Source organism: Xiphophorus couchianus, chromosome 14 (assembly GCF_001444195.1).
Source record: "Xiphophorus couchianus chromosome 14, X_couchianus-1.0, whole genome shotgun sequence".
Classification (NCBI taxonomy): Eukaryota; Metazoa; Chordata; class Actinopteri; order Cyprinodontiformes; family Poeciliidae; genus Xiphophorus; species Xiphophorus couchianus.
The window spans coordinates 17,489,505-17,501,757 of record NC_040241.1 but is presented as its reverse complement, the minus strand read 5'-3'; the positions used below and the strand labels follow the sequence as shown (position 1 = coordinate 17,501,757).

General features: G+C 39.0%; 1 protein-coding gene across 3 annotated transcripts in view; it reads left to right on the top strand.

The window, feature by feature from the left end:
• Positions 1-12,253, top strand: part of slc8a4b (solute carrier family 8 member 4b) — a 114,719-nt gene that overhangs the window by 45,870 nt on the left and 56,596 nt on the right. For all 3 annotated transcript variants that reach the window (XR_003598159.1, XM_028038465.1, XM_028038466.1), the window contains exons 2-8: positions 4,929-5,179; positions 5,580-5,719; positions 6,590-6,742; positions 6,834-7,061; positions 7,343-7,747; positions 9,730-9,840; positions 9,923-10,075. Coding sequence is in view for 2 of the 3 variants with exons in the window: in XM_028038465.1 (XP_027894266.1) it covers positions 5,002-5,179; positions 5,580-5,719; positions 6,590-6,742; positions 6,834-7,061; positions 7,343-7,747; positions 9,730-9,840; positions 9,923-10,075 (1,368 nt within the window). In the remaining variant the exon portion in view is untranslated. The remainder of the gene's footprint in view (positions 1-4,928; positions 5,180-5,579; positions 5,720-6,589; positions 6,743-6,833; positions 7,062-7,342; positions 7,748-9,729; positions 9,841-9,922; positions 10,076-12,253) is intronic.

Below are 12,253 nucleotides of genomic sequence, written 5' to 3'. Positions count from 1 at the left end.
AAAGTATGTAACGTGTCAAACTCAAGGTCCAGGGGCCAAGTCTGGCCCGCCATAGCTTTCTATGTGGCCCTTTAGACTCCAAATTACATCAATTAGTCTCTCCAGTTGCTCACAAATCTGCAAAATTCATACAAAATCCACACAAAAAAATCAACAGGTCCCCATATTTTTTCTGATTTTTAATGCACATTTTTTCTTAAAATTGGCAGAAATCTTTGGGTTTAAGTGACTGCTGCGTCAGCTTCACTTGATGTCAAGCTATAGTCCGTCATCAATGCAGCGATTGATAAAAAGTCACGTTTAACATCATACATGAGCAAAATATCATATAAATTCCTTACAAATATTCCTAAATTAGCACCATAAAAAACAAAAACATTCACAAAGTCCTGGATGAAAAGATGCTCAATATTACTTTATTTTAAAAAACGCTTATTGAATACTGAAACAAACACCTATTTACTGATATTTTAACAGTTCAGTGGGTTTTATCAATACATTCTGCCCTTTAAGAAGAATCAGATTTTAGATTCGGCCCAAAATGAGGCTGAGTTTGACAAGGTGAAGTTACCTAAAGATATAGCAGTAGAAGAAGCTGAATATTTTGGTATATGAATTGTTGAAATCTGTTAAGTATGAATAACGCATATCAACATCTACAATCTGCCTGACCAACATCTTTAAAGGTGAGAAAGCGCAGAAAGATTCCCAAAACCGAACATCTGATCCCAAATTCAAAGTGATGAAGAAAAATCAATGAATAAAACATTCCTGTAGCGCTGAGAGACATAAATCCTGATCCATTCACCACCATGGTTTTTTTTCTTCCTGACGGAGGATAGAGGGAGAAACACACGAGTTAAACTATTAATATCACAATATGGTGGACATGGAAACCCCAAAACGCAGCGCAGAAGAGAAGAGAGGCGACTGAAGGGATAAATACCAGCTGAATCTGTATAAACAAATCGAATGGAAATGTCATTTAACCCTGAGACATGAGCCCTCTGAGGCTGTGTGTGTATGTGTGTGTGAGAGAGTGTGTGTGTGTGTGTGTGAGAGGCAGAGCAGTGAGGTACAGCTGAGTTGATGTGAATTGACGGCCGCTGTCAGTGCTCTTACTGCTTTCAATAAACAGGTCAAAGCTGGTGTGTGATTTGCTCTGCAGTGGTTGTAAATATGCTCCTCGTCTGCCTTCATCTGTTTACCAATCCACAAAATGAAGATTTTTTATTGTTTCTCTAGTCATATTCTGCCATATTTTGTTTTTATACAAAAATAAAAGAAGTAACAAGGTTTTAAGCCACATTTAATTTCAGGGGTGCAGGTAATGATTCTTTTCATAATTGAGTATTTTAATCAGATAAAATAAATTTGCACATTCTGCAGATTTTTCATTGAAGCACTTCAGCCTTTTTTTATACAGTATTAGAAATATATATTATGGAAAATGTGTGTATTTTTGTAAAGTTTAATTACTGTGTTTTCTTTCTGACAGTTTCTTTAAAACTGAAGCATCTATCACCCTGAAATGAGTGAATCTTCATCAGCACAGACTGAACCTTAGCATAACGTCTCATGAGACTAAATAATGTAATTATTGGATCGTATTTCAGTAGCAGTTGCTTCAAAAATTAAGCGAGTGATAATTATGAGGAGCTGTATGTTGATCTATTCATTGAGGAGGAGGCGAAAAACAGGATCAATGTTGTCTGAAAGCAGCTTGGAGACATATTAGACCAGCACCCTCCCCAGAGATTTAAACGTGCTCTTTGGTGAGCCTTCTTCTGCCTATAATTCACCACACTGATGATTGATCACTGTTATGTGATATACTAAAATTGTGATGTTATTTAGCTCACTTTGGATTAGCATAATCAACCATACATCTCTGGAAAAACTTAAGAGCCCACTGCACTGAACCTCATTAAAAACCTCCTGGTTATTCCACCAAATATTGATTTCTGAACTTTTCCTGGGTTAAAACTTTAGTATTGTTGTTTCTAAATGAATACCAACTTGTTTTCTTTGCATTATTTAAAGCACTGAATCTTTTACGTTATTCTGACCATTTCTCATTTTCTGCTCATAAATACTAAATTTTTGCTTGGAATTTCGGAGACATGTTGTCAGTAGTTCATAGAATAAAATAACCATGTTCGACATACTCAACATATACCTATAAAAAGTCAAATCAGAGAAACTGATCATTTTAAGTGGTCTCTTAATCTTTTTCCAGATCTGTAATTTCTTCCGACTTCTGTAACAAACTAAATACAGAGTGGCCGTATTGAACGGAAGCAGCTTAAAGTCTCAGTTTTCTCGTTTTATTTGAGAAGGTTTAACTGTTCAACCATGATGTAGCTATAAAAATGTTACTTTGGGGACACTTTCCGCCAAGCCATTCACACCTTTTCTCTCCATCTGAAGTTGATTCTCTCACATCAGGTTGCTGTTTGGCACTCCGTCACTTCAAGCTAGCGCCGCATATTGGCAGTTTGAAAGGAAGTTAAAATACTGAAACACAATTTGTTGTTCATTTGACTTTGATGTTACAAAAACAAGAAGCCACTCCTGCATTTCATTATTGTTCTGCGCTGTGAAAAGATGCTTAAATGAGTAGATTTGGACCGTGCAGATGAGAAAGGAACGTATCAGTTTCTGTTAAATCTTGCAGGCTAAGATGTAAGAGAAGCATCTCTTACATCTCTCCTTTCTACTGACATCAGAGTAGAAAGGAGAGACGTGAATAGAGCATTGAAGTGACAGGTTGCTGTCGGTGCAGGAAGACACTGGAAGATGGATGGGGACGGGGTGAGCGACCCAACGTTGATGTCACCACAGACGACTAACCACGCTTATTTGTACTTGGTGTTTCTGAGAAAAGCGGGTCAGCAGTTTGAGTCCAGTGTGTTTGAATGTATTTGAGATTATGTCAAAAAGGAAATGAGGCCGTTTCTCTGTGACTGAGGATTTGTTTACCCTGACTTGACCCGACATCTTAAAACGTTTTTTTCTTTTAAGAGATGAATGAAAAGCCGCTCAGGAAACATATTGCCGTTTTATTTCTGCTCTCCGCAGTTTGGCTTCCCAACGTAAAACCAACCGCGGTCTGCACACACACACGTCTGTAATGACCTGTGTGCAAAGAAAGATAAATTTGAAGGCCGTTATTTTCACCAGACTCTGGGGGGAATATTGAAAAATCAATTTTAAAGCTCCGTCTCTGCTAACACGGCTACGGTGTGGGAAGGCATCAAGTCGAAGGAATCCACATGAAAAGTCGACCTCAAACTAAAATCTACCTGCGCAGTGGAGCGCGAGTTTCTGTTTGCCTTCTTTCTCTCTACAACAAAACAAATCCTCCATGTTTGATGTTCTTAGGCAAGTATTAGAATAGTAGAGCTTTTATTTTGGCGAGCTGATTATTTAGGAACACTATCAGAGTCTGACGAAAACTGAAGATGATCTAAAAACAGACTTCCTGGTACTTTGACAGGAAATGTTTGAACAGAGCTTCTGATTTTATGAAATGTATTATTTATTTTTGGATTATCTCTGGTTTAGTGAAACACCTTTGAAACATGAAACCATGTAATCCATCACATCCCTCCCTGCGTCTGTGAACACTGTTCACATATTCTCAACTGGATTTAATCTGGACTTTGACTAGGCCATACTCACACATGAATATGAGTTAATCCAAACCATGTTATTGGATAAACTATGGATTAATACGACATTGAATCGTGTGCAAACTTTGGCACATTTTTCTGCTTTATACAATATTGGAAATGCATTAAAATATGCAAATAAAGAAATAATTTCTTTTTAAATAATAAAATAAACATTTTTGTTGCTTAAAATGCAAAATCAGCCTTTTAGTTTGATAATTTGTAGCAAAAAACCCTTTAAAATCAACATGTGAAAATCTCAGCTCTTTCTGCTTGACTTATCAATACAGGGTAGAATTGATCTGTTGATTATTTATTGGACTAAGCAATTAATAATTGGACACCAAAAGGTGCTTTATAAGAGATTTGTCTTTTTCTCTTGCTTTTACAGAATTTGAATCAGGTGAAGCTGAAACTATGACAATTGAGAAGTTTTGGGTACAACAGGAAGTTTTTACATATAGTTTTTAAAAAATATTTTTCATTAATCTTAATTGGAAAATTTTTATTTTTTGTTCAGTTTTGACTTAATTACTGCTCTGAGTTTGTTGTTCAGTCAGTAAATGGTCATTTTTTGAGTCAGTAATTAATTCACAACTTAATTAGTTGACAAAACAAAAGTAATGTCTTATAGGGTAACAGATTACGTCTTAAAACTGATAAACATTTGTTTATCTCTCCATCATTTAAGGATTGTTGAGGTAAAATTAAAAACATCCTCAAGTTTTGCTTTGTTTATGGTAAAACAAAACAAAAAAGTTTCAACAATTTTCCTTCCTGAAAATAAATTCAGCATAATTTTGGCCAGATCTTGGGGTACCACACATAAAAACACTTAGTCATCTTCGGGTTAAACTGCAAAAACAATGTTTTTATTGTCTCTTTTTGTCTGAGGTGAAAAAATAAAAGAGGATTAATATTTTTTATCTGTGCTTTCCAGGACCTCGGGCTCAACTGATCTACTGAAGGCTCAAACGGTTATTATTTGTAGGTCCATTACAGCTGCAGGCCACGACTTTAATAGAGTTTACATCACGTCTGAAGAATCTCTCTAATTTTCTCCCATGTAATGACCCGCTTTTTATTGCTTTTTCATTTTATGTGCTTGAATCCACCTTAAATCACCTTCCAACTATTCCCCTAAAAGACGGTGGGGGCGTTGGATGCAGCGCAGAGCGTCGTCACTTCAGCAGCATGTTGTTAGACACGTTTTTCTGTAATAAAACCGAAGCTTTTCTCTCTGTCGTCCTGCAGGTTTTGGACCTCACTCGATTCTGAGCTGACCCTAAGTGAGTGATTAAACGTCGGGCCGGATGCTTCAGTAACAATGGCTCCTGCGGCCATGCCTGTACCTACATCTGCCTTCGTCTCCCTCCGCTCCTGCTCCTCCTCCTCCTCACTGCTCTTCCTCCTCGTCTTCCTCACTGTGCTGACTTCATGCCCGGCTCCGGCCCTCGCAGAGTCTTCGGGGAACTGTACGGCCAGCGGAGACCCCTGTCAGGAAGGTGGGCCACTGATATCTTTTATGTAAACTGCAGTTCAGTTGAAAAAGTGAATGAATGACACAACCTTGTAATGTTTAAGCAGTTCCTATTACGCAAAAATTCACATTTTGTACATTTTAATGCTTCCATATTTGTCTCAACTGCTTTGAAGATCAGCCCAAAAAAAAAAACAACACTCAGCTGTTTTATCTGGCAACAAGTCAATGAGTGGTTTCAAAAAACTTCCAAATGTCACAAATCAGCAGGCAATGCACGGTTACCTAGCAACCTCAGAGGAATTCCGCCCGTTACCTAGCAACCCAAGCTGAGCTCCAACATGTTTGGTCAACTGGTTTTACCGCTTTACACACTGTACAATGGCTGCTGGTAAAGACAAATTGTTTTCGTTTTTGTGTTTCAGGAGTGGTACTTCCTGTGTGGAACCCCCAGAACCCGTCAGTGGGAGACAAAGTGGCACGGGCAATTGTTTACTTTGTGGCACTTATTTACATGTTCCTGGGCATGAGCATCATAGCGGACCGGTTCATGTCGTCCATAGAGGTACGTTACTCATTACACACTCATGTATCCACTAGAGACTGATCAAAAAATATTGATAAACTTGGCACCAGTACCGGATTGATACTAACATGGCAAGATCGTTACTTTTGTTTCAGATTTTGTCTAAATTTTATTTTATTTTTGCAGCATTGTTTCTCAACAGTTCCTCAAAAAAGATTTTGCTTTGATTTGCTCTCAAATTAAAATGTTTTCATTCAGGAAAGACTCACACAAATTTGTTTTGCTTTTCTATTTTTCTGTTTACCACGTTAACATGTTCTGAAAGTATTTTATGGACACCAATAAACTTTGGTGTCTATAAACGTCCAAATTCCATCCTAGGATTTAACAAAACATTTCATAGGAAAAAACAAGGGCTGCACTGATTGCAGTTTTCTGGCCGATCGCTGAATACCGATCATTAAAAAACCTGAATCTACTGATTCCAATTTTGGTCAGAAATATTTTTTTTGTCTGAAATGTTGCTAAATACAGCAAGATTGTCGCTGAGTTGGTGATAGTGGAGTGACTGTTGTGAACTGGAAACATGCAGACATGACCTGGTGGCTGATTTTTATTCCTTTGCCAAAGTAGATAAAATCAGGACATACATATAAGTATTGGCCGATCACCGATCTCCCAAATTTAAGAAAATCGGCACCAATAAAATGGTGTACCTCTTAAAAAAAGACAAAAGCCTAGGTAATAATAAAAAAGTATTAGTATCAATATCAGTGATACTGGCTTTGCATTTACTTGGTATCAGATCAATACCAAAATATGCCGTATCTCACACCTCTAGCATCCACAGTACCTTCTAGAAAAGGAATAAACTTAAACTCCTTTTGCTGCCTTTTCTCTTTTCTGCAGGTCATAACATCCCAAGAGAAGGAGATCACAATAAAAAAGCCAAACGGTGAAACCACAACGGCTACGGTCCGGATCTGGAACGAAACCGTTTCTAATCTCACGCTCATGGCTTTGGGCTCAAGCGCTCCTGAGATTCTGCTGTCAGTTATTGAGGTAAGTCCAGGACGAGATTGGCAGCTGCCCAGCAGACCAGACGTTATGAAACCCAAAGCAATAATCCGATTTTCTGACCTCCGACCTGCAGGTGTGCGGTCACGGCTTTGAGGCCGGGTCTCTGGGTCCCAGCACCATCGTGGGCAGCGCCGCCTTCAACATGTTCGTGATCATCGCCCTCTGCGTGTACGTGGTTCCCGACGGAGAGACGAGGAAGATCAAACACCTTCGGGTGTTCTTCGTCACGGCAGCATGGAGCTTGTTCGCCTACATCTGGCTCTACATGATTCTGAGCGTGATTTCTCCTGGAGAGGTGGAGGTGAGGAAGGGTAAAACGGAGGGCGATCCACGTTATGCTGATTTAATATCGCATTATTTTAATGTGTTAAAATTAATCGATTGATCAATCTACGGGCATTTTAATTGGTTGAAGTGTGGCAGAAGGAGGCACCATTCAGGCAACTGCGTGCATATTAATATGTCATGCTTACAAAGTTAGGCATCATGATTAATCATGATTAATCAGCGCGAGAATGTGATTAATCGATTGACAGCATTTGTAAAAAAATTTATTTACCCCTCGTCTTTTCTCTTCTGCAGGTATGGGAGGCTGTGCTCACCTTCCTCTGCTTTCCCCTCTGCGTCGTCCAAGCCTGGGTGGCCGACCGGCGCCTTCTCTTCTACAAGTATGTCCGCAAGCGTTACCGTGCCGACAAGCACCGCGGCATCATCATTGAGACGGAGGGAGATGGAGGGATTGGCGGCATGGACGGAGGAGGCGGAGGAGGAGCGTTGGGTCCGGGTGGATTCACAAAGATGGATATGCTGGAGCTAGACGGACAGATCGCGCTGAACTGCCACAGCGGGATGGACGGAGGGATGATGGAGGGGGGAAAGGATGAGGATGATGAGGCCAGGAGGGACATGGCGAGGACGCTGAAGGAGCTGAAGCAGAGACACCCAGACAAGGACATGGAGCAGCTGATCGAGATGGCTAATTATCAGGTACAACCTTATTTTATAGACAAACTTGTCCTTTTATGTTTCATAGCTTGATTGTCAAGTAGCTGCTAGCCTGACTCTTGAAAATCTGTTTTTCATATTTTCAAGCTAACTCTTGAAAATCTGTTTTTCATATTTTCAAGCTAACTCTTGAAAATCTTTTAGCTCGACTCTTGAGATGCTGCTAGCTCGACTCTTGAAAATCTTTTAGCTCCACTCTTGAGAAGCTGCTAATTTGCTTCTTTATTAGGTGCTAGCTTAACTCTGATCAAAAAAGAAAAAAGCGTCCAATGACGTATATCATTTGAAATGATACCCAGCTGTGTCTCAGAGTTTTAAATAGACTTTTTGAAATAAGGCCTACGGACAAGCTGCTTTAGGAGACACTATGAGAGACTGTTTATAGTACTGATGCTTTATAGTACTTATGTTACTGATTGCTGTTGTAAAAACACCTACATCTAAACTGCTGCAGATTGATTCAGGATTCAGCTGCACTGCATTGCCTAAACCTCCAATAATTACATTGTTCCCAGCCAACAGAGATTCAGTTTAATGTAATGATCTTCGCTTCTAGGATAGCCAATTTGTCCATTTTCAATTTGGGAGATCGTTAAGGTTACTATTCATCCATGCAGTTTTATTAAAATCAATGCCACTGGATTGATAAGCATCATTAGCTTTAAATTGTAGAGTTAAAAGTCTGGTGCTTCATGAAGGAGGTAAAAGTCAAGCCCACTAAAGAGTTTTGAAAATTTATTTACCCTCATAAAGATTTCTTCTGTGTTTGCTTACAGCCACATACAAATGTTTCACGTCATCTCAGAGAATAAAACATTAAACAGACAGAAAAAAGTGGCTTTAGTGTGATGGTCTGGCGGTAATTTATGGAGGCATGAATTTTTCTCTCTACCAGAAAATCCAGACGGGGAATGTTTCAGTTTGTGACCTTAAGCTTAGGTGCATTTGGACCAAATGTGTAGCAAAGAACCTCAGCAATTCTGCTTCTGAATGGCTAAAAAATATATCTTTGGATTGGTCTAATTAAAGTTCTGACCTCTTAAAAACTGTTTATGCTGAAATCTGTCTAATTTAAAATAAATCTGTAATAAAAAATGGGCCAAAATTCCTCCACTGATGTTAAATACTCAGATTTATTGCAAGCAATTACTAGGCTCATAGGTGATTAGTTTTTCCTTTTGGGAAATGTTCGTTGGATATTTTCTTCCATTTATTTTATTCCACTATTGCTGGGAAAAACAACATTTTCTCACTCTGCCCTGTCAATGTAAAACTCTACAAAAAGATCTAATTCCTGTGGGACCATTCAAATTTATTTTAAGACAAAAAAGAGAAATATTGTTATGAAACTTGTTTTTAGTTCATATTTTATTAGCTAATTTAACGGAGTAAAATTTTCCTAACTGCTTGCCTTGTTTCTGTGGTTGTAACTTTACCAAAACAGGTTTCTTATAAATGAGATCATGGACCTATAAATGAAGGTCAAATAAAATGAAAAAATAAAAAGTAATTTAACTCGGCTCATCTTTATTTAAAATTTTTAAAATAAATTTGACGATTTACTTTAAATATCTACACGAATAAATGAATATTGTCAACTTCCTTAGTCATATTTTGTTGTTTTTAGAAGGGTGATGTTATGTAATCTGGACGAAGATTTAAAAAAAACTTTTTTAAAATTTTTTTTGTATTTTCTTTTTTTAATATAACAAGTTAATTGGAGAAAGACTACCCTTTTTAGTCACATTTATTGATTATTTTTATGTTTAGTCATGATGGATCATTTGTGTTTGTGACAAATAAAAATTGTTTAATATTTAACTAAAAAAAATAAAATAAAAATTTGACATGGAAGCAAAAGGTTTCTCTCTTCTACTCAAACAATAAAAGTATGTTTAATCTTAACAGAACATATCCAGTTATCTACAGTTATCTGTTTGGTTATTGATTGTGTTTCTGATCAGGTTCTGATGCAGCAGCAGAAGAGTCGAGCGTTTTATCGCATCCAGGCCACCAGGATGATGATCGGAGCTGGAAACATCCTGAAGAAGCACGCCGCCGACCAGGCTCGCAAGGTGACCATCTTTGACCTTTAACCTCATACCTTCGGCCGACAGGCAGCCTTTCACCGGCGTGTTTTTTTATTCTGCTCTTCAGGTGGTGAGCAGCAACGAGACCCAGACTCAGGAGGACGACCCTCACACCATCAGGATGGAGTTTGAGCCGTCTTTGTACCAGTGCTTCGAAAACTGCGGCTCCCTGAATCTGACTGTAGCCAGACATGGAGGAGACCCTGGAGTCACTGTCAAAGTGAGTTTCTATTAGAACAAATTAATCCCAGTCCGCTGGGATTAAAATGTTTGTGGGGGCGAAGGCTAACAGACGTAGTGAGAAATAAAAGGAGGCACCTGGGGAAGCGATCACTCACATCTCCAGCACTTTTGTCTTCATCTGATCTCTCTCATGAAGTGTTTTCACCTCCAGGAGACGTGAAAATCTTTGGTTTCTTTTCTAATTGGATGCTGTCGCGAGGCTCAGATGATAGAGGAGATCTGAGGCAAGCTGGAAGAACATTTTCCTCTTTTGTTTTCAGTTTCCAAAACCTCGTCCTTTAGCAAAGGCTGCTTGATCTCAGCCCTGGAAAACAGGCGCCGTCTGTGGTGCTTGAAATTCTCTTCTTGCATATAAATGTTGCTGTTTTCAAACTGCATTCAAGAATACTTAGGGAAATTAAATGTAGTTACTCTCATCATCCAAGTGTCTTCAAACAGATTTTGTTGTTGGAAGGATTTTCAGTAGCAGTCAGTAATGCAATTAATCTGAACAGGCCTCTGACTGAAGGCTGTTGCTACAAGCACATCCTTAAAAAGTATTACATTCATTTAACATTCACTGTTTCTGCACCGTGGCGCAGTAGGTAGCACTGTTGCCTTGCAGCAAGAAGGTCCTGGGTTCAATTCCCGGCCCGGGGTCTTTCTGCATGAAGTTTGCATGTTCTCCCAGTTCTCTCCGGGTACTCCAGCTTCCTCCCACAGTCCAAAAACATGACCATTAGGTTAATTCTATTAGGTTAATTGGTCTTTCTAAAATTCTCCCTAGGTGTTGCATGGTTGTTTGTCGTGTCTGTCTCTGTGTTGCCCTGAGGCAGACTGGCGTCCTGTCCAGGGTGACCCTGCCTCTCGCCCAGAACGTTAGCTGGAGATAGGCACCAGCACCTCCCGACTCCACTAGAGACAACGGTGTAAGAAAATGGATGGGTGGACATTCATTTAAATTAAGACCCTGAAATGACTTAAATTCATTAGAATAATGGAAATTGTCCTTAAATAATAGCAGGTCTTAATTAGCAGTAGCAGAACTATTTAACCTTGTATATTCTATGTAGTTTATGTTTCTCATGGGACTTTTCTGTCAGGCAAACGTTACAGACGTTTTGCAGACAAGCTACTGCTAATTAGCTGCTTGAATACCATTCTCTAGCCAGCTAGCTTTTTTATAGTCCGTCATGGGTAAATTCAAATTTATCACCAGATTTCTTGACAACGGCCGTCTTAGCCACTGGCTCACTTCTGTTGCTAACCCATACGATGCTACATTCATCCTGTGCAAAAAAGCTAGCTTAAATTTTTGTTTGTACATTTCTGTTGTGTTACTGGTCTTAAATTCAATTCATAATGGTCTTAAAAAGAATTTATAAAGTCTTAAATTTGAGTTGGTGAAACCTGCTGAACCCCTCTGTGGGATCACAATCTCATGACTGTCCTGAGATGCTAGCAGCTGAAATATCCAAACAGCAGAGACAATATTCCACAGCGAAATGTCCTGGATGACATCATCAGTTGTTGGCAAAGTGCTAATCCACCTCATTTGCTTTTGCCGCTTCTTTTTAAACCTCTTACTTTGTTCTGTTCAGCTGAGATGCTGGACCTTGGATCTGGGAATGATGCCAAACCCGGTTTAAGAACGACCCAGGAGTTGGTATTCCAATATGGCGACTCCCAAGTAGCCATTGTTCGTAGAACTGCTTACGAACATCGTGTTAAGATTTATTTGAAATTTGTTCAGTTTAGAGTTACAGGTGATACAATTTGTGGATGCACTCTTACAGGTGTGTTTAATAAAATTAACATGTCTCCACCACAACTCACTACTGTTGATACGAGGAGTGGCCATATTGGATCTCAAAATCAGCATTTGAAAAACTGATTGACTTTTCAAGTGGGAAGTGCAACTTTGGGGGATTTTTCTGACTCGGAAATCAGAATAACAGAGTTCAGTTTGTCAGGACGTACAGTTAGAAAGCCAGAGAGACGTTGGAGTAGGGGATAACGTCCCATACTCCATTCTGATCAATGGTTTGAACTTCCTCCTTCTGTCTCTGCTCATGTGGCGGATTAAACCTTTTTGCACATGACAAACCCAGTTTTCATGAAATGAGTTGATAATATTGCCTCCAAATAAATACTAATGGGTTTTCTAACTCCTTGT